General features: G+C 50.3%; 2 protein-coding genes across 7 annotated transcripts in view; one reads left to right on the top strand and one right to left on the bottom strand.

Annotated features, from left to right (window-relative positions):
* The window catches only part of LOC114452823 (NLR family CARD domain-containing protein 3-like), a 1,046,161-nt gene that overhangs the window by 720,380 nt on the left and 297,887 nt on the right, over positions 1-27,894 (top strand). The window lies entirely within an intron of this gene.
* On the bottom strand, positions 88-27,894 carry LOC114452826 (traf2 and NCK-interacting protein kinase-like). Of its 5 annotated transcripts, XM_028432295.1 has the most exons (32): positions 27,426-27,894; positions 24,311-24,376; positions 19,268-19,324; positions 19,068-19,193; positions 18,867-18,977; positions 18,678-18,768; positions 18,471-18,601; positions 17,786-17,840; positions 17,462-17,540; positions 17,111-17,286; positions 16,948-17,014; positions 15,740-15,938; positions 15,447-15,563; positions 13,641-13,838; positions 12,596-12,889; positions 11,038-11,202; positions 10,584-10,823; positions 10,280-10,386; positions 10,032-10,147; positions 9,772-9,857; positions 8,475-8,656; positions 7,662-7,776; positions 7,155-7,301; positions 5,694-5,805; positions 5,408-5,584; positions 5,176-5,319; positions 4,902-5,036; positions 4,730-4,830; positions 4,489-4,638; positions 3,982-4,141; positions 3,336-3,475; positions 88-3,254 (listed from the first exon to the last, which is right to left on the bottom strand). In XM_028432295.1, the coding sequence occupies exons 1-32, from the start codon at positions 27,534-27,536 to the stop codon at positions 3,171-3,173; spliced, it is 4,239 nt and encodes a 1,412-aa protein (XP_028288096.1). In that variant the 5' UTR covers positions 27,537-27,894; the 3' UTR covers positions 88-3,170. The 5 variants fall into 5 exon arrangements, with proteins under 5 accessions (XP_028288096.1, XP_028288097.1, XP_028288098.1 ...); XM_028432296.1 differs by lacking the exon at positions 7,155-7,301; XM_028432297.1 differs by lacking the exon at positions 10,584-10,823.

Here is a 27,894-nt window from a genome sequence, read left to right as displayed (position 1 = left end):
TGAGTGTGAGGTCCAGAGCCCGTCAGCACTTCCTGTGTGTGTCCGTCCAGGTTTGTGTTGTGTGAAGAAGCAGAGCGGAGCCGTGACTTATTGCTGTACAAGGAGAGGACATTTATTGTAGAGTTCTCAACAGCACAGATGTGTGTTACCAGACTGAGGTTGTCTCTTTGATTCCAGTGATTCAGACGAGGTGAACACATACACTCACATGCATGTCGCACACCTGTGCACGCACCTGCTCACCCACGCACGCGCTCAGTCGTACATACGTTCACAGTCTTGATACGTACAAAAATTGAAATACAAATACAAATAATACCACAATAAAAACATTCTTTTTTTTTTTTTTTTAGAAATTCTTATAGCTATGCTCTATTCTGTAGAAAGACAACTAAGCTTTCAGTAAGTGAAGGTTATTTTTTGTCTTTCTCTAAAATGATCAGTAAGATATCATCATAAGGAAAGTTCTTACAGTATATATATATATATTTATATATATATCTATGGTGTCTCCAACCTGCCTCCGGGCCTTTATTCACAGGGTGCTGGTCAGCGGTCACACCCTGCACATGTGAAAGGCTTCAGCGGGCCTACGGCGCCGTCACGTCCTCTAACATCAGTGAACAACAAAAAGAAAGAGATGAAGCTTTCCTCCAGAGACACATCATCAGAGAATCCCCCCGAAAACAGGCGACACTGCTGCTCAGAGCTCCAGTGTATGATCCACACCCGTGTTAAATACAGCAGCATATTGAAGCCACACATCAGAGATGTTTCTAAATGTGGGGGAATGTCCCATTCACACTTTTGTTTTGGCGTATACACCAGTAAATATGTCTCTTTTTCATCCAGAATTCTTCTATCCTAATCCTAATCTGTATTATTAGACAGTTTTGCCATTATTGGTTTTTACTTTAAACTTACAGTGTCATATTTTTTCTATCTATTTATTTATTTATGATCTTTTCATGTAAACTTGTGAGATTTTTTCACTGACTTCAATCTGAGAGAACGTCCATGTTTGTTTTTATTAATCTGAGTGATTCTCAGCCAGATTAGGATTTTAGTCCCAGGTCCAAGGTCAGGGTCAGTGCGACCCAATACCTTAGGAACGCCATGACGACATGTCTGGATGTGGGGGGGGGGGGGGGGGGGGGGGGGGGTCAAAGGTTAAAACAGCTGTGTGGTCAATATGTTTCTTTTAGATATGACTCAGGGATTGTAATGTGATATATATATTATTTTAATTCTGTGCTGATCTTTTATTTCTTTTATCCCCTCTCAGATCAATGAAGGAAATCTGATTCTGAACTGTCAGAACATACACAGTATATATCTGGGCCCTGTGATGTCAGAGAAGATCCACATTTTTTTATAATCTTAGTTTCAGATTAACCGGCTCAAATATGCTGTTGTACTTGTTCCAGGTCAGTGTTTAAATAAAATGAGGCCTCAGCGTTCAGCCTCCACAGTCAGACCTGCCCGTGTATTGCCTCAAATGTATGTTTCATGACAGGTGATGACAGGCTGAACGTGTGTCACTATGCAAAACGCACAACCGAAGAAACAGTGATGTACTACAGGAAAAAAAAAACGTGTTAAACCCGAACCTGTCTGAGGGAAACCACAGAGCAGATCTACAGAGGTGTGACAAAGAAAAGAAGCCAGACCGGTGTTCATCTTCAGTGTCCCCCGCCTGTTTGTCCTTAACATCAAAGTGAGTATTTACACGAGTGCACACAGAACAGAAAAGATGGCAGCCAAAGTAAAAACGTCCAGAAGGTGGCGACTAGTCTACAGCCGAGTTCTCCTTGGTTTTGTTATTGTGTTGCTGTTGCAGCAGGAGTCCAGTATCTACAGCCTTCCTTCCTCTGCCACAAACAAACCAGGACGCCGCCGTAGCAGCATGTGTGAAATCTGCCCTGTGACGCACGCTGCCGGTGTGTCGGTGTTTCAGCAGCAGCAGCACCTGGATGATGGAGTGTTCACACTGAGAGCGCGGCCGCTCACTCCCCGCAGAGCCCAGCCCCACCACGCCTTCCTGCTTCCTCCACCTTTTTTTTTTTTTTTTTTTGCTACATCAGTCTAGAAAACATCCACCCTCGTCATCTATCACATCGGTTGGCATGGTAACGCGGAGCAGCAATATTTCGGGACAGTTAAAGAACGTTTCCACACAAAGCCAAGTTACTGTAAGTCTCTGATCCACACGCGAGTCTTCAGTTCGATTGTTCAACCTGTGGACTCAGGGATGGTCTGGACCAGGATTTAATCCTAATCTGTATTATCAGACATTTTTTCCATTAATTGTTTTTTTACTTTAAATTTACAGCGTAATACTTTCTCTATACGTTTACTTTTGATCTGTTTTCGTGAAAATTTGTGAGATATTTTGTCCTAAATGTCTGGAGAACGTCCATGTTTGTTCTCATAAATCTGTGTGATTCTCAGCCAGATTAGATCTGATAAAGACAATCAATACCTTAACGCCATGATGACATGTCTGGATGTGAGGGGGGGGTCAAAGGTTAAAACAGCAGTGTGGGCCGTCTGTAAGGCTGGAGAATCTGAGGATGAGGATGTGATGAAGGCAAAGGGGAAAAATAAGGCTGAACTGGTACAAGTGTTTAGCAGCAGCGCTACGCTGTCCTCCCTTTGCTCATGGATTTGACCAGGATGTAACCAGGATTCTGTCATGATTGTCGGCTCCCATTGCTCCGTGTGGACAGAAGCGGATGCTTCGGCTCGCCGGGCTCAGTGTGGATGTTCCCTCAGTGAGATGCTACCTTGATATCTCTACAGTAAAGGATGCAGGCAGAGCACCACCCAACCATCCGCCTAGATACTCGCAGTGTGAACACCCTGTAAGAAAGTCATTGATGTGCTACACAGAGAACAGGGAGGTCGAAGGCTACTCGGCATGTCCTCTAAAGACCACAGGGAAGATGGCGGCGGCGGCCGCGGTGTGTTTGTGCAGTGGCCTTTCTCCAGCGCCGTCCACGTGGGCCTGCAGCGACCCCTACAGCTGGAAAGTGTCTACGCAGGAAAAGAAGGGGGGGGGGGCACACTCCTGTGGCTTCCAGCAGCTTGTTGATTTCCTCTACAAACACACACTTACAGTACACACACACACACAGTCCTCCCTCCATGTTCAGGGTTGAAGGAGGTCGTTACCAGTTCATCATGGAGCTTCTGTTAAGAGTCATGAAGAAGACTTGACTGCTGCCTCCAGAGCGCACCGAGGCGAAGAAGACCTGCAGGGACACAGGAAGAGGGTGAGCAAGCGCACCGGGAACTTGTGTGTGTGTGTGTGTGAGAGACGCAGCTGATGTCACCTTGTCGTTCCTCTCTGACAGGAACTTCAGACGCTGCGCTCGCTTGTGCATGAAAACTCCATCAAGGTGTCCCGTCTCCACAGAGCGGATCTCAATGGCCTTCTCTCCCCAACCCATGATCTGGTTGGAGTGGATGTAGGCTGCAGAGACAGGACACACACACACACACACACACACACACACACACACACTGATGAGTCACACAGCCAACCAGGAGAGAGAGGAGGGAGTGAAGGTGGACCCTTGGATCAGAGTCATCCTTCATGGGCTCTGCTCAGTCCAGCTGCGTTCTGTTTAGTCATAGACACTCCATCTGAAGTCAGGGCTGCTGATCCTCATGTCCCATGTGTTCTTCTCTGTTTTTGGCATGTTTCTGTGGCAGCGTTACAGCACCCCCCGCAGGCCTGGCATATGTCTTAGCTGTAAATGACTGTCTGTGTGCGGATGTGGCCTAAACCAGATGCTAAGATGCTAAGATGCTAACACCTGAGCAAGATGTGCAGCTTTGTTTTTGTGGTACTGTTGCACCAGCTAAAAACCAAACCCTGTTGTGTCCCTTTACAGACTCCTGCTGTTGGTGGATGGTGAGGGTGAGAGATGATCTGCGGTCAGGGGTCATGAGAAGTGAACTGAATGGTTGACATACCAACGGAAGTGGGCATCTCGCCCCACTGCAGCACCACGTCTTTGGTAATGCGTCCGTAGGTGTTGACGTAGACGCCCTCGTCCTCGTAGCACAGCAGCATCTCCATGCCGTCCGTCTTGGGCAGAACCACAATGGCGTGCGGGGTCACCTGACCCTGAATCTGAAGGACGACAGACAGGAGAGGGGGGTGAAGGTGGTGGAGGTGGAGGTGGGGGATGTTTAGGAGCTGCTGCTGGGGCTCCTACCCACCCCCCGACAGAGAACTGCTGCGACTGCGATTAGTGGCTCCTGCACCGTAGCCACGTAATCACCATGGAAACAGACATGAGCACAGCGTGATTCATGCCAAAAGCAGTGTGAGGCGGTTGCTGTGGTTACCGTCTCCTTCCCCTGTCCATCTCCGACTGTAACCAGACTGCGGTTAGAGGAGGACACTGACTCACCTGCTGCCTCACCCAATTACTCACACACTCACATTCACACACACATGCACACACACACACTTACATGTGAGGGGATGTAGATGTCATACGGGTTTCCAGAGTCCACATCGACGACATGGAAGCCAACGCTGGAGCCGTAGATGACCTTTAACCTCTGGCCCTCCTCCACAGTCAGGTCCACCAGCAGGGGGCGGTGCTGCAGGTCAGTGAAAGACTGGCAGACACACAGGAAGAAGACCACAGAGGTCACCGATTACTCATCCTCACACGGCTTCCCTGGAGCTCTGGGAGCACGCTCTGATTACCTTGAAGGCCATGAACTTGTGGTATGGTTTAGGCGCCCAGGCGTAGATCTCAACCGAGTTCTTCAGAGCAATCACCAAGAATTTAATCCTCTCATACTTCACTGCAGGAAACAAGAAACGAGTTAGACGTGAAGCTGAACCCGCAGGACTCACACACACACACGATACGTACCGACTTTATAATGCACGCAGCCCTCCAGCTCACCGACGGTGATCCAGCCCTGTTTCTTCTCCACTTCAGGGTCGTTGTGTAGTATCCTGTTCCTCAGCCAGGACAGGTAGTAAACACGCAGCTTGTTCTTCTTCCCTGGTTTCAAGGAGAACATGGTCTTTATTTTCCCAGAGACAGAAGCAACACTTAGGTCCTGCCACACGTCCAAAGTGTTGCTTTGTAGAAGCACAACGAGCAAACAAACATTCAAAAAGGTTAGTAAAGTGTGTCTGACCTGAGATGGTGACCAGAACGTTGAGTCCCTCCAGGACGTCCATCTGCTGGAAGCGCCGTCGATTGATCAGGTTGTAAACTTTGCCTTGACCGCTTCGGTCCAGCAGCATCAGGCCGTTCTCAGTCCCCACCAGCAGGTTCACTCCTGCGCACACACACACACACACTACAGTGTTTTTAACCGTCTGTGGAGCTGAACCCGACTCGCTGTGATCTGACCCTTCCTGTCTCACCCCAAAGCGCCGCACACAGGATCTCAGAGTTGAAGCGTTTCTTGTATTTGCGGATCTCTGGCGTGTCGCTGTGCGGCCTGATGTTGGTCGGGTTGACGTTGACCACGGAGATCTTCCTGGCCTCGTTCAGCCTGGCCTGCTCCTGCTCCTGTCTCAGCAGCTCGTCAGCGAACAGAGCTGCAGCACAAAACACAATCAGTGGAGTCTGAGTGGTGCGGGGAGGGTTAACAGAAGTGAAATGAACGCTCTTAGCGCAAACTCTGCCACAGTGTGTGGCATACTGTACCTGAGGCACAGTTTTTGTCATCGTCGTCGTCGGTCGGAGACGTCCCGTACACCCTCGGATCAACAAACGGTGTGAAGGACGCCTTGGAGCCTCCGCCGCCTCCCAACCCGTACTGCAGATCACAGAAACACGGTTACAGCCGCATGTTTGACGGTTTGTCCGTTTGGGAACAGACAGGCATCAAAATGAAGGAAACACATGAGGCTTCATTCTGTCATTGGTGGTGCAGGGGTGCAGGGATCAGAGGCTGAAAACCCACAGAGGGAGGGAGACAGAGAGGGACCAGACGGGTGGATCCATCTGGAGCCAAAGCAGGGCAGGGCAGGAAATGAAAGGTGCCACGCGTCATTTCACATCACTGACATGACCTGGTTTTCATAGTTTTGTGTGAGGCACTAACTTAACTCCAGTCTGCAGCGCCCCCTGGTGAAGTTGCCAAAAAGACACTGTTCATCACAGCAGGGAAAAACAGGACGGTCACACTTTAGACCCCGTTCACACTGGGGAAATCAATCCGGCTAGAGCGGGACTCAGGCTGGATATCTGGATATATCTGGATTGGCTTAAACCTGGCTCATGAATCCCGCTAGCGACGTCACACCTCTGGGTTCACTGGGAAAGTGTTCTGGTCCCGTACAAAAGCTGTGTGTAAACATCTGTCGAACTACAACGGCTTTGCCCCGAGTTTATTATCAACATGGCTACGTCAGGAATAAAAAGTCTCCCTGTTAAAGTTCCTCTGTGTAGTTTTTAACCGCACCAGAGTGATTACCAGACTGGCTCAAGATGGAGAAGGGATGGCGATGTGGCCTTTTTGCTGTTGGACTAGTCAGTCTGTAATCGTTAGCGTAGCTTCTATGCCGCCTAGAGGAGGCTCCTACCACAACAAGTATTGCGGGGAGCAGCCAAAACGAGCCCAGAAAGGCACCTCTGTGTATTAGATAGAACCGGGGTGTGTGTGAAGATTTGAAAACAGGTCTGAACCTATCCATCTGGATTCAGTCCCACTCCAGCTGGACTGAGTTTCTCCGGTGTGAATCCAAAAGCTCTTTTATTCCACACAAGTTAAAATCATCTAAAAAAAAAAAGAGTCCACTCCAACAAGATCCAGTAAAAACTAAAAGTCCTGCTAAAAGTCCTCCTCAGCACCCAGCAGGACGCCATGATGGAGTCACATGTGAGCAGCAGTCACATGACCACTCAGAGAGTCTCTGTCTGACCTTCAGCTGATCTCTGACACACACACACTGACTGCTGTCTGACTGCAGACATGATGGAGCTTTTGTCACTGTCTGGTGGCTGCTGGTCAACTTCCCACCCTGATAAGATAAGGTCATTGGTGACGGGGCAGGAGAGCAGTCTGGCAGGGTCAGGATCAGGTGTGGAGGTGGTGGTGTTGGGGGGGGGGGGGGGGGTTTTAGGGGTTGAAAGGAGCCAATAGTTGGGTGCTGCTCCACCTACTTGGGCCCCAGAGGCGTCACCAGGGGAGACCAGGGGGGAGGTGCTTTGCTGCAACAAATCTGGGAGATTGGCGTTGCCATGGAACAGATTAGTGTTGCCGGGGAAACCGTTGCTGGCGGTAGAGCTCCGCCTCCGTTCCCCGTGTTTCTGGAAAAAGAGACTGTGCAGTGAGTGAGGCTGTGATTGACAGGTCAGGTGACGGAGCGGGAGGTGACGCCTACGGGCTGAGGGTGCGTTTGTTTCTGTGATGTTTGTAGCCCAGGGCGGGCGGGCCCAGACGACAGTGTGTGTGTGTGTTGTACAGTGTTTGCATCATGACGGTTTAAATAACTACAATTCACAGTCACATGTTTATGTTCAGGTGTGAACCCTGAAACCTTCCACAAAACATAAGACACGCAAAAAACAACCAGTCAGAACAGTGTCACCCAGCACGACTCGCAGAGACAACAACAGACGCTTTCTGCCGACTCAGCAGGGGTCAGAGGTCAGAACTCTGTGGCTCACCTCGCGCATCATCAGGGTGCTGTCCTGGGAGCTGTTTCCATACGAGTCGCCGTGCGTGTCGTTGTGACCTCCCATCATGCCGAAGGACTCGTTGGTGCTCTGACTCGCTGCCGGCCTGAAAGTCAGAATGTTACAGTCAGAGAGGATCAAACACTGAAAAACACACGTTACACTATAACTGTTAATAACATTCATCAATACATGGGATTTGTGTGTTTGATTTATACAAACAACAAATAAGTATTTCTTTGTGCACTTTTTTTAAAACGTAAATTTCAAACTCACTGTCTTTGTTCGTCCCCTTTATGGAGACCTAAGTTCTCTCCATTGCTGTTTATCTTTAAACGGACTTCACTACAGTGGGGACAGTGTCGGTGAGAGCAGATGAGCAGAGCAGAGCTCTGACAGGTGAAGGTCATCGATGAAGTTATTCAGAGGGAAAAAAAACATTTGTCTGAATTTAGCTCTGAAGGTATGAGATAAGTTGATTTAATAAGGACTCATTGTGGGTTAAACTGGACTTTCCGTGCTCAGAAAGTTGGTTTTAAGAACCAGCTGTGTCTCAGCAGATCCTTCAGTCAAACATAGGATTCACTGCAGTCACTGTCACTGAACTTCGAAGGCTGAAGAGTAAACATGTTTGCATCAGCCAGTGCTGGAAGTCCTGTCTGAACATCGAGGTCTACAAAGGAGAGACCTGTGTCTCCTACAGACACGCGTCCTTTGACGGAGCGCCAGCCTCCGTGGCGGCATGTGACCTAACGTTCGTCTTCCTGCTGAGGTATTTGTGGTGATAATTGAGCAGCTACTCACATAATGCGCGGTATATCGCTGACGGCCACCGTTCCATCATTGGCCCCGCCCTCTCCCTCCTCATCCTCGCTGCTGTGGGAGTCCTCGCTGGACGACGAGTAGTCGGTCACTTTGACGGGCGGGCGGCTCGTCTCCTCCCCCTGCCGCAGCTCTCTCAGCTCCTTGGCGAGAGCCGTCAGATCCTGGAGGATCAGAGGACAGACTGGCGTTTCATTCAATGTCACGCGGCTTACGAAGTGTTTAACTCGCTGAATGCCGGGTTCTGACTTTTAGACTGAGAAGCTGCTGCAGTAGCAATCACTGGTTTATTTTTTAGTACATATGTATTTATATGTTACCACTGAATCACAGACAAGTCTGTCCTGTGGTGGATTAACACAGTTAAACATCATAGGATGTGGCCTCCCTGACCAGCCGACCCTGTGTCATTTACATCATGTGTGGTGACATTATTGTTGGTCTTAGCTCAGGATTCTACAGTCACAAATGTTTTTAAGTCACCATGCAGGCCGGTAACATGTCAGCCACATGACGGAGTCTCCATCATGAGGAGGGCAGCGAGCAGGACAGTGCAGGGAGGAAGAGGAGGAGGAGGAGGAGAAGGAGTCATACATCATGCCTCAAAGCAGGAAGGTCAAAGGTTAAAGTACCAACATGGCGGCTGCACTGACGCATCACACAGCACTAAACATCAGCTGCCAGTGACGCATCGAGGCGTAAATGTGGAAGATTGGCAGCAGCAAGGTGCACATGAAGTGACTGTACGTTCACAGGGTGGACGGGGTGGTGAGGGTAGTGGGAGGAAACGGGATGGGTGGGGGCAGGTGTCTTACCAACTCCTCCTGATCAGATGGAGGAAGAAACGAAACATGGAAGAAGAAGAGAGAGAGAGAGAGAGAGAGAGAGTGGAAATGGGACATGAGAGCGGTGACCTCTGAAGGCCTGAGTCCTACAGCTTCCTGTCTGATACAACAGCAGCAAACACCTGTGATCTAATCTGAGGTCACATGGGTGGAGTTTAATCCAATCCACAGCCTGCTGTGATGAACACTTTATTTCTATCTATACAGGGGAGAGTGAGGCGGTGCGAGAAAGAAGGGACGAGGGGTGAAGGAGCAGAAATGTCACTGACCTCGTCTACAGCTCTCTTATAGCTCTGAAGGACGATGAAGGAAGGATGAAGGACAGAGAGTGAGAACCGACAGCATCCTGGTTAGTTCAGAGTCAGAGCACTGATACACAGACGGATGGATGTACACAGATGTGTGTGTGTGTGTGTGTGTGTGTGTGTACTCACTGCAGGTCGGCTGGGTCGGGTAACCTCTCTGTCATCTTTGGTCTCGTGGGAAGAAAGTGTGGAGCCTTCAGTCTTGGCTGAATTACCTAAAAACAGAGGTGACACTTTTTTAGAGAGGACATTTTAAAAATAGTTCCATACATTCTGTAAACTTTAACAGAGAAAAGTGATGATAATTAAAAACTTGTGAGAAACATTGAGGACATTTTGTTTCCTAAAAGATGCTGTGTGTGTGTGTGTGTGTGTGTGTGTGTGTTCACCTCGTTCATTGGAGCCTCCCTGGGAGCTGGGGGTGCTGGAGCTGGAGGAGCTGCCACTGCTTGTCCTCTTCAGGGGCGTCTCCATGGAAACGTCAGTCCTCCGCAGGTCGGGGTTGCTATGGAAACACAAATGCAGCGTGTCTCATTCATGCGAGAAACTGTTAAATCCTGCTCCTGAAGCTGAAACATCACACCTGCAGCTCGACACCGGAGCTGCCATGTGTGTGTGTGTGTGTGTGAGAGCAGACCTGGCCCGTATGAGGTGAGCTCCAGCCCGAGGACCGAGGCCAGGCCCGTTTCCAGGAGAGTTCTTCCTGACCAAAGCAGGAGAGATGGAGGTGGTTCTCTGAGGAACCTGGAAACACAAACCACAGTCGGTTTAAACTCGTCTGGTCTCATGTTTCCACTTTTATTTCTAAAAACAACCAGACTCTGCACACAGCTGAGGACACACACTCGTATCAGAGTATCAGAAAGAAGCACAAAGTTTGCCCACACACACACACACACAACACACACACACACAACACACAGGTGGCGGCATGCAGAGACCTTGGGTGGCATGTCGTCGTCCTGCCGCAGCCAGGAGCTGCGGTCCAACTTGTCGAGAGGGGGCGCCAGACGGGACAGGGGCGGGGGAGGAGGGGTGTCGGAGGTGGGGTCGGAGTTCTGCCGGGGCATGGGAGGCCGGGAGGGGGAGGGCGACGCCGAGGAGGAGGACACGCCGTGAGGGTCGTACAGAGACTGCGAGCCTGACAGGCCGTGACTCTTCACCTGCACCAGGTGGGCCATCTGAACACACACACACACACACACACACACAAGCAGGAAACAGGCAAGGACGAGGAGGAAGAGCAGGATCAGGATCAGGATCAGGATTTGCACAATGTGATCAGGATGCAGGAGGAGTGAAGGAGAGAAACACAACACAGGGTGCGTTCACACCAATCAAAAACAGGAGTCTCCCACCTCCACACCACAGTTACACACACACAGCATCACACACCTGTGGTTCCATGGAGCGGTGCATGGGCGGAGTCCGGGCCTGCTGGATGCCTCCGCTGCTGAAGGACTCGGAGCGCGGTGGCAGCGACGGGTCGGAGATCCGGTTGGAGACTTTATGCTGCAATGGAGGAGAAGCCTGTCTGTTCATCTTATAAAGCTCCTCCACCTGACACACACATCAGACCACCGTCACTCCTCATGCAACGTGTGTGTGTGTGTGTGTGTGTGTGTGTGTTCACAGCAGCAGGTGTGCCCCCCCCCCCCAAAAAAAACTACTCAGCGTTCTGTGGGTTAAAGTTAAAATCTGTGACATGATTAAATATAGTTAATGAGAGTTTTCAAATGAAAACAAACTGCACATGCAGGCAGCCACACAGCAGGTGGCGCCGCAGAGGAAACTTGCTTTTACTATTTTATGACAGCAGCACCTTTCAGCTGTCCTTGTGCGATCACCGACGACTTCAGCTGCACTGCAGTGATTTCTATCTGTGTTCAGAGCTGAACATGTGATGGAAATATCTGCTCCTGTCAGGCTTCAGGGGGAAATCCTGAGGGTAGACCTATCTGAGCGCTGAGTGTGTTTCCATGTGCAGCAGCAGCAGCAGCAGCAGCAGCGTCCAGAGGGACGCAGACTGATATAGCTGCAGCTGTCCTACATCAGTCCACCAGCTGCCACCAGGGGGCAGGCCTGGAGATCTGCCCTAAATGTGTGTGTGTGTGTTCATATGTGCTTTAAAGTGACCTTGATTTATGGTTTTTGAGAAAACCAGCAGAGTTCAAATATGGAGCGTTGACCTGCATTCTCTGAGCTCACAGCTTGGTTAGAAAAACACACAGTGGTGTCACTTTCTCACAGAGCAGACATGTTGGGGGGGGGGGGGGGGTTAAACCCTGCAAAGGTAACACTCATTCAACAAGTGTGTGAGGGACAACAAAACCAACGCACAAAGACACAGCCCTGAAAGTCTGAAAGAAAGAAGAACTCTGAGTCAGAACCTATAACATGCAGCGTAGGTATGAAGACACATCAGGACCCCTGTCAAATGGAAACGAAGGAATTAGCAGATTAGAACAGGGAGTCAGAGGGAGAATCACGTAGTGATGTGGAGGCAGCTGATTGTTCAAACAACACATTAAAGGTGTGTTGGAGAGTTTTGTTGTTACATGTTTAGTTCTTTGGAAGCTAGCAAGCAGCAGTTAGCATGACTGTTGTCATCTGTGTGAGGAAAATATGTGTGTGTGTGTGTGTGTGTGCCTGCAGATCAATAAGCTGCCTCACAGTTAATGATCCCCTCACAGCAGCTGCACCACAGAACAAGATAAGATAAGATAAGATAAGATAAAACTTTATTAATCCCGAAGGAAATTCTTGAAATTCTTGAACAAGGTGGTGCAGCTGCTGTGTGATTCAGCTGTTAGTTAGAAGTGTTGAAAAGAGATGTTTAATCCCACAGATGAGAAGCATTAACCGCCTTCAGCCGACAGGAAGCGAGTTCACCTGGTTAGAACCTGTTAGTGGGTGTTAGAGGGGAAAGAGTTCTGTTCATTCTCCGACTGACCCGGCGGCCGGGGCTGCGGCCCCGTGAGTCGGAGCTCCTCCCGGGGCTCTGCCGGCGCATCACTGGCTGAGAGGAGGGGTCAGGCTCAGGGACGCAGGTGACGCGGATCCGCGGCACATGGAGGTTATCTCTGGGGGGGCTGACGTGGGCGGGGTAGGAGGGGGGTCGGGGGCGAGGAGGTTTGTAACCGGGGAGCAAGAGCAGGTTGTCGAGGTTGGCGTCCTGCGTCTCCTTGAAGGAGTGGTATTTCTTAGGAGGGATGCGAGGCGAGTTGCTCTGAGCGCGTCGCATCACCTGGAGAGGAAGCGAGTGTTTACAAGACAACAACACAACATTGACACAACACACACACACACTGTGGGGATCACAGCAACACATCCTCAGCAGCCACTCTGGAGGTCCACAGATAAACACCTCCTCAATGTGACACCACAGAGGATCTGTTAGCACCACTGACTGTGTACAAAGATGGATGACACAGAAGCTCCTCAGATGTGAGGTGACAGTGGGCGCCACCATCCTGCACTGGTGACCAGGGTCACGGTGCTGCCTGCTGACCCGTAGCTGCTGTTAGCTGCATCAACAACTGTGCAGGCTGTTAGCTCTGTTTAATAAGCTGCTGGCTGACAGAGCAGGCATCTGTGCAGGTGCTGTCACCACAGCAACATGGCAGCTCCTTCTCCTGCCACACAGAAGGAGGAAGCTGTGGTGCATTGTCCATCTTTATATTCAGTCAAATGGAGACAGTTCTAAAATCTAATCGTCACAGCTGCGTGTCAGAGCAGACATGCAGCTTTTCAGACTCCTGGAATTTAATCAGATTTACAGCTCGATGGTTGCTTCACCTGAAAAGAAACAGAACTTGGTTATGTCTCCTGTGCAGCTCCAGCGAGACCTGGAGGGCAACAAACACAACACAACACAACACTGGTGTGAGCTCCTGAGAGCGCTGCTGGCCTCTCACTCAGCTGGTTAACCTGGACGTCTGTGACCCTGTGAGTGTATAAAGTTAGAACAGATTAAACCCGACGGCGCCGCGGGCTACCTCTTTGGCCCAGGCGGGCTTGTCGTTGCTGCTCGGCGCCTGGTCCTTGTAGTGGTACAGCTGCTTCTTGTCTTGCGGCGGCCGCGGCGGCTCCTGCTGCTGCTGCTGCAGAGACACCAGGTACGCCCGCTCCTGCTGCAGCTGCCTCTGCAGCCGCTCGGCTTGCCGCTGCTCCTCGATCTGCTTCCTCTTGTACTCCTGAACACAAAGCAGAGAGCCAGCAGGTGAACAGAGACCACAGCAACAACTGGACACACACACACTGATGTTTCATTTGGGCCTAAACTCTGACCGGACTGAAGAACCGACAGATATTGATCCCTGAGGGATAGAACTGTGCAGGTTGTTAAAGACAGGAAGTTAAAGAAAGAAGCCATCGATCACCTGTCTGCGCACATTTCTCACATCTATCAGAAATGTGTGTGAAAGTCTACAGCAGCCACTGTGTGTGTGTGTGTGACGGCATCATTGCGAACAATGAAGCTGAATAAATGGCCGCCGGCGGCCATCGATTGACACGCCCCCTGCTGTGTGTGTTTGGATCGATTCGATGTTTGTGAACTTTTTTTTTTCAAGATAAAAAAACTAAATGAGCTGACGTGTGAGTCTCATCTACACTTGTTATTGATCAAGAATTGGCTGCTGTCGCCTTCACCTCATAGTTTCTGTACGTAAACAACAAATGTCCTGGAATAACTGTGCCGTTTCCATGACTACCAGCTGCTGAGCTGTTGTTTTGGAAACCTTTTTATTTTTCCCCCCTCCATGAGGTTGTCCTGCAGACCTTGGACCTGGTCTTCAACATGTGGACTTATCTAGATGATAACATTATTTTGTATCTGAATCTGTCGTCATGGCAACAAGTCCACTGATCAGGACCGAGATGTTTTCACACGTGTTCCACAGAATCTTATAACAGAGTCCTGCTTCTCTGACTTTTGTCAAACCAGTCAAATTGTACCAAAGCACACAAAAAAAACGACAATTTTCTTTGATTATTGATTTTACAAAATTAGCTCCAGCTGTAAATATTTAACTGTTTACATACTGACAGTCTCTGTAAAGCAGAGTTTCACTCACATGATCCAAATTCTGATTTTCTTTAGAGATAAATAGTAAAACATGATGCATTCAAGGGCCATCAGAGTTTTTTAAAATGCTTTTAACAATCAAAGTTTCACAAAACATGAGTGGTTACTGAGGACTGGGGCTAAGCTAACACTGCTCACACTGCTGCCAATCAGCCCAAATACCTGAATGAGACCAAAGAGGATTATGTCAGCCTGTGACCTTCATCAGTCTGCGATTGTGTTTGCGTGTTGTTTTACCAGCAGTAGGGCCTGCTCCTGCAGGAGCTGCTGCTGCAGGATCTCCAGCTGCCTCTGCTCCTCCTCCAGCTGCCTACGGATATACTCCTAACCAATCAGCACCCCCGGGAGGCCAGCATCAGACGCAGCCAATCAGAGAGCGGCCGGGTGGGACAGAAGCAAATCGGAGCCCAGGCAACCAGCGACATCAGCAGAGCAGGAAATAGAAAAAAAAAGGACAAGGAAGAGGAGGAGGAGGACAGACAAAAAGTAGGAGATTTATTGAAGAGGTGTGAAAGCAGGAATTTAGTCAGAAATAGAAGAGGAGAGATGAAATGAGAGGAACAGCAGGGGGGCGTAATTAGCAGAACAGGAAGTTAAAGCTGTGAAAAGGGAGAAATTTATAACTGAGAAGCACCGCAGAGCAGGAAAGACTCCTTCTCCTTTGTCCCTTCACAGCCTTTAAACTTTATTTTAGCAGCCGCCTGTCACATGTTACCTGCTCTCTCTCGGCGTGCCTCCTCTCCTCCTCCCGGCGGAGCTGCTCCATCTCCTCATACCTCCTCCTCTGCTCCCGCTCCTGCTGCTTCCTCAGCTCTCGCTCCCGGCGCTGTTGCTGTAGGTGGAAAGCAACTTTACACAACAACACCTCAGCTGTGTGTGTGTGTGTGTGTTTCCCTGGCATTTAGACGAGCGGAGGTGCTAACTACACAGGTGTGGTGGAGTGATTTTATAATCAAGGCTGAGCTGTTTTCACAGGTTTAGAACAACCTCAGGCTAAATCAGCCGTACCTCCTCCAGCCGGCGCCTCTGCTCTTTCTGCTCCTCGATACGTTTCTGCCGTTCGGCCAGCAGTTGGCGCTTGTGCTCCTCGTTCTGCTGCTGCTCCAGCTGCTGACGCCGGATCAGCTCCGACCGCTCCTTATTGGCCAGCTGGAGACGCAGGAAGTCCCGCCTCAGAGTGGACTCACCCGGGATGTTGATGATGGAGCTGGAAAGTCAGAAAGAGCTGCAGAGTTAGCAGCAGTACAAGTTGTGAAGGCACTTTTGTTGCTTTAATTAACTGCATGGTAGCGGCCGCTGAAGTATCAGGAGCAGCGGTGATGCTAGTGATAGAAGCTCTGTTAATACAGCAGCATTATGAGGGTCACTCAAAAGGTTCTAAGCCTCGCCCAGAAGGAGTCGGAGACACAAGATAGTTCAAAGTCCGCTTTGACATCACTGTACAACGATGCTCGAGCACTGCGATCCTGTCTGGTGCTCCAGATGGAGCTGAGTCTGGTGAGTAAGGGGGATGGAGCAGCCATTCAGAGCCACAGAGCAGTGTGAGCAGGTGCGTCATCCTGAAGCAGCAGCACGCCTGCCCTCAGTGTCCTGACTGCTTCCTTCAGTTGTCTTTACTCTGGTGCTCAGTACTGTCCATTAATAGTTCTTCCCCTTTTCCAGGTGGTCTATCATGAAAACAGACGCTGCCAGCTTGAACTGCTGTGGCGGTGGAGAACCACAGTGGTTCCAGTCTGCTTTGAATCCTCGATTCAGGTTGGAGGTGGTGAACCCAGGTTTGACCTTGAGTTACTAATCTGTGGTGGAAAGTCTCAGCGTCAGCCTGGAAGTGATCAGCTTGCTCATCCCCAACATCTCAGTTAACACAGTGTGGACTGAACCAAGTGGTGGTACGTTAAAAAACAAGATGGTTCAGCTATGGCTCTTCTCTCTGGGTGAGCGGCTCTCGTAGCAACAGCAGCACTCAGCTGAAGCAGATGTTGAAATCTAATAGTTTTAGCATTGATCAAAGTATTAGCATCAACAGCTAGGAGTGTTTGTAGCCCAAACAGCAGTACCAACAGTAGAGAGAGTGAAGCAGGCTAGCAGTAATGTCTCTAATGTGTGAGCTCAAGCAGCATCTGTCCCAGAGGTAGCAGTTAAATCAGGAGTTAATGCAGCATCTGCTGCAGCAGCAGTGACGACAGAATGAGCTTGAGAACCTGCAGCAGTCCTACCTGGGCTCTCCTATGTCCCGCTCTTCATCCTCTTCCTCGCTGCCACTGTACTCGTATTCTGTCTCATCTGAAAAGACACAAACACACATTTCAGGTCAGTGCCGCTGACAGCCGAGCCTCCGCACAGCTGTGAGGTGAGTCGGCAGGCGGGGAGCACCCTCACCTCTCTCCCCCCTCCTCTTCTTGGTGCGGTCAATGTGGTCCTTCAGCTGGATGCGGACCTGCCGCTCGTTGGGAAGGTCTCTGATGAAGGGGTGTTTGAGGAGCTGCTCGGTGCTCGGCCGCTGGCTGTGACTCTTCACCAGGCAGCTCTCGATGAACGACTGGAACTTCTTTGACCTGACACACACACACACACACACAATTAGATACACAAACAGTGGTGGAAGACTCGCTGTGACTCACAGTGGCACTTTGTGTACTTAGTAATTAATACTTTTTGAAGTATTAACAACTTATTTCACAGTTAAGTTATCGGTAGCATTCATCGTGTGTGTGTGTGTCAGTGACTCACCACTTCTTTGACTTGAGTCTCGGGGCAGGATTCCGGGGAATGAGGAAGAGCGCTCTCATTGGATGCATGTCGCACAGAGCTGAGGAGGAGAGGAGAGGAGAGGAGAGGAGAGGAGAGGAGGAGAGGAGGAGAGGAGAGGAGAGGAGAGGAGAGGAGAGGAGGAGAGGAGAGGAGGAGAGGAGAGGAGAGGAGAGGAAACGAAAAAGGCAAGAAAGCAGAGAGGAGGGGGAGCGGAAGAGAAAAGTACAAAAAGTCAAATGTAAACTTTTAACTTGAAGACAAACTGTGCAGAGAGTCAGCTGATCACAGTGTAATCACACTTACGTGGTGCTCCCTCTGCCATCTCTATGGCTGTGATACCGAGCGACCACAGATCACTCTGCAAAGAGAGGAACAGCAAACGTTCACAACACTTCAGGCTTCTGCACGACTGGTGGACCGGTCAGTGTACGTGTTAAGTGATAAAAATACAGACAGAAGAACCTCCCATCTGCCGCGCGTCCTGCCAGCTTTTTATCAATAACATCATCATGTGTTTCTGTTTTTAGCCGCGTTCGTGCTGCAGGATGAACGGAGGGTTTCTTCACACGTAAAAAGCCCCGGAGGGCTGCCGTTAATGGTGCAGGCGCTCGCCCCCTGGCTCGCCACGGGGGTTCGTCCTGCCCCCATTACTGCACACCCTTCATACAGTAGTGCTGCAGATTCAAGGTTTCTGAGAGCGCCTTGCTCATTTCTGTTTGTGCAGTCGAGCAGAAACGATCGGAGATTAGACCAAAAAAACAGCAGAAGTGATCGTGGAGAGATTTTCTGTAAAGGTCAGTTATTTTGTTATTTGTTCACAGCGACAAGCGGTTCAGACTCTGACTGATGATTCAGCTGCAGAAGAAAAACAGCAAAAGCGGTTTCACTGTTCCACAGCGGCGCTGCCAGGCGGCCTCTGCACGCACACTGATATCACACATATACACATGTGTGTGTTTTGTGCGGGAGAAGCACGATTATTCTGCACCTTAAAGTCGTAGGTGGCGTCGGGGTTCTCGTCACAGGCGATGACCTCCGGGGCCATCCAGTACGGCGTCCCGATAAACGTGTTCCTCCGCCCCACCGTGCGGTCCAGCTGAGCGCTCACACCAAAGTCCACTGAACACACACACACACAGAGTCGTCATGTCATGTGATGAGCGTTTTGATCGTGGACCTTTGGAAGCACACGTACCCAGTTTAACCTCTGCGTTCTCCGTCAGCAGCACGTTCTGGCCTTTGATGTCTCTGTGGATGACCTTGTGCTGGTGGAGATGGGTCAGACCCTGCAGGCGGACAACAAATCATAAAGGTGGTGTAAGGTAGGACAGGTGTTTGTCAGCCCCCCCCCCCCCCCCCCCCCCCCTGCTGTTTCCGTCCTCACCCTGAGGATCTCTCTGCAGACGTAGGCGATCCACTCCTCCTTCAGAGAGTTCCCTTTGGTGTTTTTGATCAGATCTGTCACCGAGCCAGCGCCGCAGAACTCCATCACCAGCTGCAGACACAAACATCATGCAGACGTTAACATCCCCTGCTGGACCTCAGACCTCAGACCCGCTCACGGGGTCGCTGAACGAACTCGTACCCAGAGCTGGTCGTCCATTCCTGGAGGGTTTTTCTTGATGAAGGCTCCATAATAGGTGGCGATGTTCCGGTGGTGGCTGTACTTCTTCAACATGTTGATCTCAGCTTTAATCTCCTCCTCCTCATCCTGGAGCACACAACAAGTCAGATGCAGCACAGGGCATTACAGTGTGTGTGTGTGTGTGTGTGTGTGTCACTTACTCCTGTGACGTCCATGACCTTGATAGCAGCAAGCTGGCCGGTTTTGACATGGCGACCCTGAAAAACAGAGACAGAGGAAGGTCAAGGAAAGATCAACAGTCGGTTTGGGCAGGATCTGCTAATCTATGTGTGTGTGTGTGACTTCAAAGAAGGAGGGACCCTGCTGGCGGGAGTGGGAAGCGGTTCCTGTAGTCCCTGCACCTGCTTTTTTTGGTTCTGCCAAGTTTTATTTGGGATGAACTGGATCATATAAAGTGACGATTATCAGGCCTGACGTTAGTCCCAAATCAAGTCTTGAACAAGTCTCTGAATGAGTCTAAAACCAGTCCGCTTTCAAGCCTGAAGCCACAGTCCCAACATCTGTCTCTGTGCAGTAAACATTTCCCAGCACTGTTGCTTTCCAGGAGAGGACGGACTGTACAGTATCCCACCCTAACCTGATGCAGCACACACATAAAACATACACAACCTGTGCAGCAACTTAGCAAGATGTGGTGCAAAAACAACTGTCTGATCGTAACTGAAGTCATTTTTTGTTCCGGTGGGTAAACAGCCAATAGGAACGCAGCAGCGTCACGTTATTGAAAAACTTTTGAGTGAAAATGATTTGATGTGAACGTCTCCTCCTCCCAGCTCTGAAGTCAATATCACAGCAGCTGTTAAAGCGAGAAACTGAAAATTCATCCACCTCACCAGCATCTCTCTCACACACACACACACACACACCATTTCCTCACGGTAACCTAGCAACAGGCCTGACAGTGAGGGCAACGAATGGGGGGTTGGAGGAAGCAAAGTGATGGCAGTGTGTGTGTGTGTGTTCAGAGGCCATGATACTTCACACACTGGGTCACTTGCACATGTGAGTTGCTCAGATTCACACACACAGTGTCTGGGTTACTCAGCGTTGCATCAGTCACTGAATGTATCTGACAGGCCGAAATCACCTCCAAGTATGAAAACTCTTCTTTTTCCGTCCTTCTTTGTGCATCTGTCGTCTTTTGTTCCTGTTTTTTTTTTCCTTCCTCGCTGTCTCTTAGAGCCGCCAAGTGTTCAATAATTTCATAATTCACCCTCTGTGTGGTCAATAACTCTAAAACATGGCGTGGTTTCATCGTGGTGATGATGAGCCAGACGTTCTTACAGCTCGTTAACGCTCACATGGAACATGATCATTATTTCCCAGCAGCTGGCCGCCGCTGTCCTCACCGTCCCTGCCAGCTCAGTGAAGGACAGGTAGAGGAAGGTTAAGTGGAAGAGACACAACAAAACCGACTATTAGTGTCAGTCAGAAGCTTGGTTTCTGCTCACTTGGATACGGCTCATCATGTCAAACATGGTGTCTGAGCGCTCTCTGCATCAGTACAAACGCTGCACACAACGACCGGCAGCCATCAGGATTCCTGACAGCAGCCACTTCCCATTGATGATTATCATCATTCCTACAGCCAGAAGTGACGCTCAGCCAGTGGGATCCATCATGTTTTAATGTTAGTTGTAGAGTTTTGGAGATTCCTGCCTTCATCTCTGATCTGAATCTGAAACACCGACTGAATCGCTGTGCAAACGGCAGATGACAACGACCACATGTAAACATGAACACAAAGCCGACCTGGAACTTCCTCCTCTGGACTCCTGAGGTTCCAAAAACATGAGTCAATCCCAGAAACAGTATCCAGGCTCCTCAAAGATGCGCTCCAAACATCTGGATCGCCCCCTGGTGGCAGGCTGCAGCACATGTCATGAACCCTGCCTCCTCCATGTTAGGACACAAACCCACCTAAACAGCAGTTACAGCTGCTGGCTGGACGTGGAAGTGTCTGTGTGGCCGACAATGTGGCGTCAGTCTATACTGTGCAGGGTGTGGTTCCAAGATGGCGTCTATACCACGCCGAAGTCATAGATATAGAAATAAACAGAGCTGTCCACACACAGCTCGGCTCAGAGTTAGAGACACACGCAGTTTAAAAAACTGTGTCACTGTGTCATGAATAATCCTTAATAATCCTTAAAAATCGCTGAAGAAACGTGATACATTTTGTCATAAATATGAAAGCTATACCTCCTACAACAGTTAGCTTCCTGCTACAAATACAGCCCATGGCTTCCGGTGCAGCCGCCTCCTCCCAGCATCTTAACACAGATTCTGCTTTCCTTCATGTCTGGCTGGATGCTTTGTTATTCTATGGGACAGAGAGGCATCACAACCCACAGTGAGCTGAGAAGAAGCCAAGATGGCTGCAGACATATCCGTCATACCACCACCAACCACCCGGCGCTGCTCTGACAGGATCCTCCTCCAGACATCATTCAAAGGTAACACAACGATCATACATATATGAACAAAGCTTCATACAGGCTGGGTGAGTTCCAACATGTTCTGTGTGTGCAGCACTTCATCAGCTGCACTGCTGCATGTCCCATGACTGAAACATGTCATCAGTCTGTGCTCCAGATTTACAGGGGATTCTGGGATTTACTCAGCAGAGCTGTAATCCAGATGAGTCGGTGGACCTGCTTCTTGGACTTCAGGTTAAGTGTGTGTGAAGTGCTGTTGTGACTGCAGGACAAACGGCAGCCATCCGCCGCGATGAAGCAATAAAAGGTGAGGCTGATAAAGCCGGCGAGATGAGAGGAGGAGATAGCATCTCAGAGAGGCTCTTTGTTTTGCTATCTCTCTTCCTCCGACACAGACGGCCGGCCAGACAATCTCCCAGAGGTGACACAGAGCTCCCAGTGTGTGTGTGTGTGTGTGCGACTGGCAGAGGTGGGCATGGCAAGAAGGAGCGTTAAAACACCTCAATCCAGATAAAGGCAGACAGCCTGAGGAATAACAACACACCTCAGGACCCGCGTTCAGGCAAGTCCTGCATTCCTGACCTGAACACAAGCCCCAACACAGCGACAGACACACACTGAGTTTCTATGGCTGCCCTCTGATACAACAACATTCCGCTGTAAGCAGAGCTTCTGCCTTCTTGTGACAACAGAAAAAAAAACACACGGTTTCAGAGAATCACTTCAAACCTCTGAGTGATCCGCATCTTTAAAAGGCTCCTGCTCTGCACATGAGGGGTTAACAGCAGGAACTGGAAGCACAATATTCCAAGAATTCTTGGAAAAAGGACTCTGTCTTCCTGGTGACTTTCCAGGAAAACGATGGTGAATAACACCAGATATGAGTCACAGAGCTGAGAGGTGTGATGCTGAGAATTCAGAGGGACGTGTTCCAGGTATCACAACCCAGACAGGTGTGGGCGAGGACGCACAAACTGCAGCTGCCAGAGACACACACACACACACACACAGGAAGTCCCTCACTTTGCACAGTGCAACAGCTGAGTGAGAGGACGCTGAGTGAGAGGACGCTGCATGTTCGGCGGGTTGATAGTTGCACAGATTTCTTTCATGCAACTGCCAAGAACATCAAAACAAGACGGTTCACTGGCAAGAACTTAGACTCATACTGTCTCGTGTCAACGTGATGATGTGAACGTTCAGAGGAAGAGATGATGCTAGAAAGTAATTCAAATGAAAACTGGAGACTTAAGCACATGACGTCACATGAAACAGGTTGTGGTGTAATAAAATGTTTTTTAGGCTAAAGGGAGCAAAACATCTGGAGTGATGCTTTAAAGAATCGAATAAAGATTCTTGATTCTTTATTTCAGTCCAGTCTTCCATTCGTTGTCCCCGCCCCCCCACCCTCCTGGCTCCCAGCATTAGTGATATTTCACAGTTACAGCCAGTGAGCGAGCGCTGAGGGAGAACATTCTGAGTGCTGGAAAACTCGCTCCACACACGTCGCAGCAGGCGTGCAGCAGGTGAAGGCTCGACCAATGAGGACGCAGCTTCCGCGGCCGCCCCGCTCACAGCTCTGCCTCTGAAGGCTTCACTGTTCTGACGTCAGTGATGTCGGATTCTCCCAGCATCTACACCTGAGTTACAACCTGGCTGTGGGGCTGGTGGAGGCCATGAGGCACCGGTGCAGCGACGCCTTCTCCCTCCATTAGGGTCTCATCTCCATCACATTCCTGGCAGCTGGAGGGCTTCTCCTCTGACTCGGTGCAGATGGAAGTGTTCGATTTAGCTCAGAGACAGAGGATGCTGCTGTAGCACTGCAGGCCTGAGGATGGAGAGCTTCTGTAGGAGCCGCCTGTCACAGCTTCTGATGTCATGACTCTTATTTACCAGCTCTGAATGAGTTCACTTCCTCAGAATTTAACATCTGAAGCCTCCAAAGTAGTGACCGCTTCCTGTTGATACTAAAATGTACAAACCAGGAGTCATCTCCGTCACTTTTCATTCCAGAGCTTGATGCAGGGCTGCTGGACTTGTTCAGAGTTCCTTGAAGCCGCATCAGGTCCAGTCGCCCTGCTTGAAGCTCTCAGAGAGGACTGAAGCCCACTGTGTCACATATAACCTGCTGCAGCAAGCAACCGCTGCGATCAGGCTGGACTCCAGACCTGTCAGAGGTCTCACCAAACAAAAGACGCCCCTCTCTGGGTCATAAGTGATTTGGTCCGGTGGAGTCACTGTGGGTTCCCAGGAGGAGATGGGACCCAGATGGGGCTATAAGCTGACATCAGAGGTGAAAACGGCACTAAATTATCAGCTGTGTCAAAGGGTGAGCTGCCAGGCTGGAATCTAGCAGCAGCCTCCAGGTCTGAGAACTGAAACCTAAGTGTCAAAACCTGCAGCCGGCATCACACCGGCTTCATTTAAAGGTCCTGATAAACAAAGGCAGAGGAGAGGACGGTCCACAGAGCAGCTTCACAGCTCGGTCTGTGTGTGAGAGGATGGAGAATAAAACCTCCGTCTGCTGCTACCAGGACAAACTCTCCGGCTCCTCAGTGCCTTATTGACTGGACCTACCCACATTGGGTTAATTTTGTCCCATCAATCATTTCCAGAAGGGAGGCGTTCCCTTGTTGATCAATACTGAACACCCAGCTGACAAAAAAGGGGTGTGCATCAGCACGAGGCACACACACACACACACAGCCTCCCTGTGTGTTTACAGACAGCTGGTTTTCCTCTTACCTTGTAGACCTGCCCATAGGTGCCATTTCCGACCAGCTCGACCAGCTCAAAGATACCAGCCGGGTCCTGAGAGAGAGAGAGAGGAAGAGGAGGAGGAGGAGATGAAGATAAGAAGGGAAAGAGCAGGAACAAAATGTTACTCAGGAGGACATAACTCTGATTCATGCCTGGACACTGGATGGATGAAGGAATGTAATGTGGAATTTGACCTTCACACACACACACAAACACACACACACACACACACACACACACTAAAGGCTGAGCTGCATACCTGTGATATTAGACTGTGAAGCCTCCTTGTCACCACAGCGGCCTGCTCTTACTCCTCCAGGAGGTCAAACACCGACAGCTACGAATTCCCTTTAACCACGATCTCACAGGCTGAACGCTAAAGCTAGTGTTAGCTTTAAGGCTAGCAGAGCTTAGCGGAGAGGAAGCGTCTCTGGTTTCGTGAAGCTAGTTGTTCAAAGCTTAAGACTCCATTTGTTTCTAACATCATTCTATTTTTTTACCTTATACGGAAATACCTAAGGCTAGCTGGTCATCACTAGCATGTAGCCTTAGCTTAAGATAGTTTAGGGAAGTTAGCTTAAGCTAACAAGCCTAGCTTACCTGGGCTAGCAGAGCTCAGAAACTGTCTGACATCATTTATAATGTTTGCCGCTGTTTAACTCATTGAATAAACAAATGTTTAAGGTCTTAGAAAGCTAGATGCTAATCATAACAAACAAATAAGAAACACTGCTAATGTGGTATATGTGTGAGCTAAGGTGCTAGCCTATCACAGTTAGCACTTTAGCTGCTAGTAAGAGCTAATATTAGCTAAACTAACACTAAGAACTGAATTCAAAAAGAGTATAATAGAATAGTTTAATCCCAGATTATGGCCCAATGAAGAAGATAAGTGATGAACTGTGCTGCTAAACGCTAACTTAAGCTAGCTTACCTGGTCTAGACTATTGCACCTGGCTGAGGACGGCCGTTAGACTGTTGTGTTTTAGTTTAAAAGTCTTCAACGCTGCAAACTGTTCACGGTACACTGAGTGAAAACAAGCAAGTGAAAGCAACACACACACAACCAGATCGCACAAATACTTGGCTGATTAAAATTCCCAAAACACAGATGTAGATCTTTAAGCATGCCTGTGTGTGTCTGGTATTAGCGTGTGTGTGTCTGTGTGTATATGTGTGTGTGTGTGTGTCTGTGTGTATATGTGTGTGTGTGTGTCTGTGTGTGTTAGCATACAGTAGGGCACAGGAGAGTGTTGGGACTATAACAGTGGAGCCTCCTGAAGGGGATTAGCTTAAAAAGCAACGTTCCTTTTCACTCAAGGTCAAACTGAGGCACATCTAATCCTGGACGACCCAGCCTCACGTGCACACACACACACACACACACACACACACACACAGACACACACACACACACCTGTGCACCTACAGCTCTGACTACACTGGAGCAAATGAAGGAAGCTCAACATGAGTTTTGACTTCAAAGCCTGCCCCCTGAACCGAGGGTCCCTGGTTTACAAACGTGTGTGCTGGGATCAGGATCGAGTGGACCCCTGAGGTTCATGAGCAAATGTCACAAAGAGACACAACGGTTCATCACAACGCACAAAGACAGCAGAGGATGTCTGAGGAGACACATTCACAGCAGCAAGACTCGAAACTGTCAAGAGCGTCCTGCGCTTGGGCCGAGCCTCATCTGAGCGGCTCAGACATGGGGACATGATGTGTTTACATGGAGGTCTGTCCCTGCCTGGTGGACAGATGGACACCTGTCTCTGCTGTCTCACTACTGTGAACACCAAGGTCACGCCCTCGGCTGTCCACAGCGTCCTGAGCAGGAGTCGTCCTGCTGGGAGGACTCATCATCCGGCGCTCTGCAGAAACAGGAAGTGGTGTGTGTGCGGGTGCTTGCGACAGGCTCTGCGTCACGCTGAAATGCCCCCCCCCACCTCTCTCTCTCTCTCCCTGCTCCGTCCTCCGTGACCTAATTTCTGGCTGTGATGCCACAGAGGGAGACGGCGAGGACTCTCATTTCTACCAGAACATGCACAACCTGTACAGACTGTCCACACGGCTCCTCGGCTGTCCCTCTGTGTGTGTCTGTGTGTGTCTGTGTGAGTGTGTATCTCTAACACACACACACACACTCACAGACATGCAGTCACACCCGCTCGATCATGTCCAGACTTGACTTGCTCTGCAGGTACAACCTGCGTAAGCCGCAGGCAAAGGGAAGGGGGGCTGTGTAGACCCCCCCCCAACACACACACACACACACACACACACACACACAGGTCATGTGTTCATCATGGTGACACACACTCACAGCTACATTACAATAAAGTTTATCCATCTCTGAGGGTGAGGGTCTTCCTGCCTCTCTCCATCTCACACACACACACACACACACACACACACATTCCTGCACTGTCCCCCCCTTTGTGCACGCCTCCTATCCGCGCGGGCGCGCACATGTACGCGCACAAACCCCACAAACATCCAGTGTGATGCAATGCTGCTGTCGCCACAACATCACGAAATGGCGGAACTCGCTCCTCTCGTGGTTATCGTCGCTGCAATGCACGGTGTGTGTGTGTGTGTGTGCGCGCCGCGTGCATGCAGAGCCTCTGGATCTGTGTGTGTGTGTGTGTGCGCGCCGCGTGCATGCAGAGCCTCTGGATCTGAGTGTGTGTGTGTGTGTGTGTGTGTGTGTCAGGGAGCAGGCAGCTTAACATCTGCCCCACATACTACAGACAGAACGGCCTATTATGCTGCCTGACGCACGCGCGTCAGAGTGTGGTGTGCACGCGCGCAGCATCAGCAGCGGCAGCTCGCGGCCTCATTACGTCACGTCCCAATTGTTAAGGAAAAAAAAAAAACAACAAACAGGAAGGCCGCATCATCCCGCACCGCCGCGCACACATTCACACGGAGGCCTGGCGTGCACGCGCACCACAGGTCGAGCTGCTAAAGGAAGGCGCATCCATGGCTGAGGGGGGGGGGGGTGGACAGGTGTTCAACAGCTTCACATGCACGCGCACACAGAGACAGAGACAGAGACCCCCCCCCCTCACACGCACACACAAAGGCAGACATTTACCCGGAGTGCAGACAGGTCTATCTCGTCCAGACTCCGCGCCGGGGAGTCGCTCGCCATGGTTCTCTCTCTGGTAGACACGGGACTCAAGATGGAAGCTTCCCCAACGACCATCGACCGAGAGGTGCAGAGCGGCGGGGACGAACACACACTCCTCTAAAATAAACAAATCCCCCCACCCCACCCCGACTGAAAAACAGCCCCGAAAATCCGCGTGCAGGCGACGCTTCTCCCGACAGGAGAGAGAGGGGGGCGCTCCGGGAGGCGGACGGCGGAGGAGGCAGGCGATGTGCGCGGAGCTCCAGGTGCTACATGCTGCTCTGCTCGGCGCGGCGGAATCCGGTGCTACATGCCTCCTCCACCTCCAGCCCAGACAGGGACAGCAGAGGACACGTCTGAGGGACCGACAGGCGGAGACAGACAGCAGCCGAGGCGCAGTGACGGCGAGCACACACCGTCCGTCCGTCCGTCC

The sequence above is a fragment of the Parambassis ranga genome, chromosome 20, assembly GCF_900634625.1.
Source record: "Parambassis ranga chromosome 20, fParRan2.1, whole genome shotgun sequence".
Lineage (NCBI taxonomy): Eukaryota > Metazoa > Chordata > Actinopteri > Ambassidae > Parambassis > Parambassis ranga.
The sequence above is the reverse complement of the archived record's forward strand: the minus strand, read 5'-3'. Positions and strand labels throughout refer to the sequence as shown.

Bases quoted from the DNA above. Each gene is read 5' to 3' on its own strand.
- LOC114452826 (XM_028432295.1), bottom strand. From the start codon at position 27,536: ATGGTCGTTGGGGAAGCTTCCATCTTGAGTCCCGTGTCTACCAGAGAG. The intron at 10,824-11,037 runs GTGTGTGATGCT...GTGTGTGTTCAG, and splicing joins ACCGCTCCATGGAACCACAG to ATGGCCCACCTGGTGCAGGT. The intron at 5,585-5,693 runs GTACAGTATGCC...TTTGTGCTGCAG, and splicing joins TGACAAAAACTGTGCCTCAG to CTCTGTTCGCTGACGAGCTG.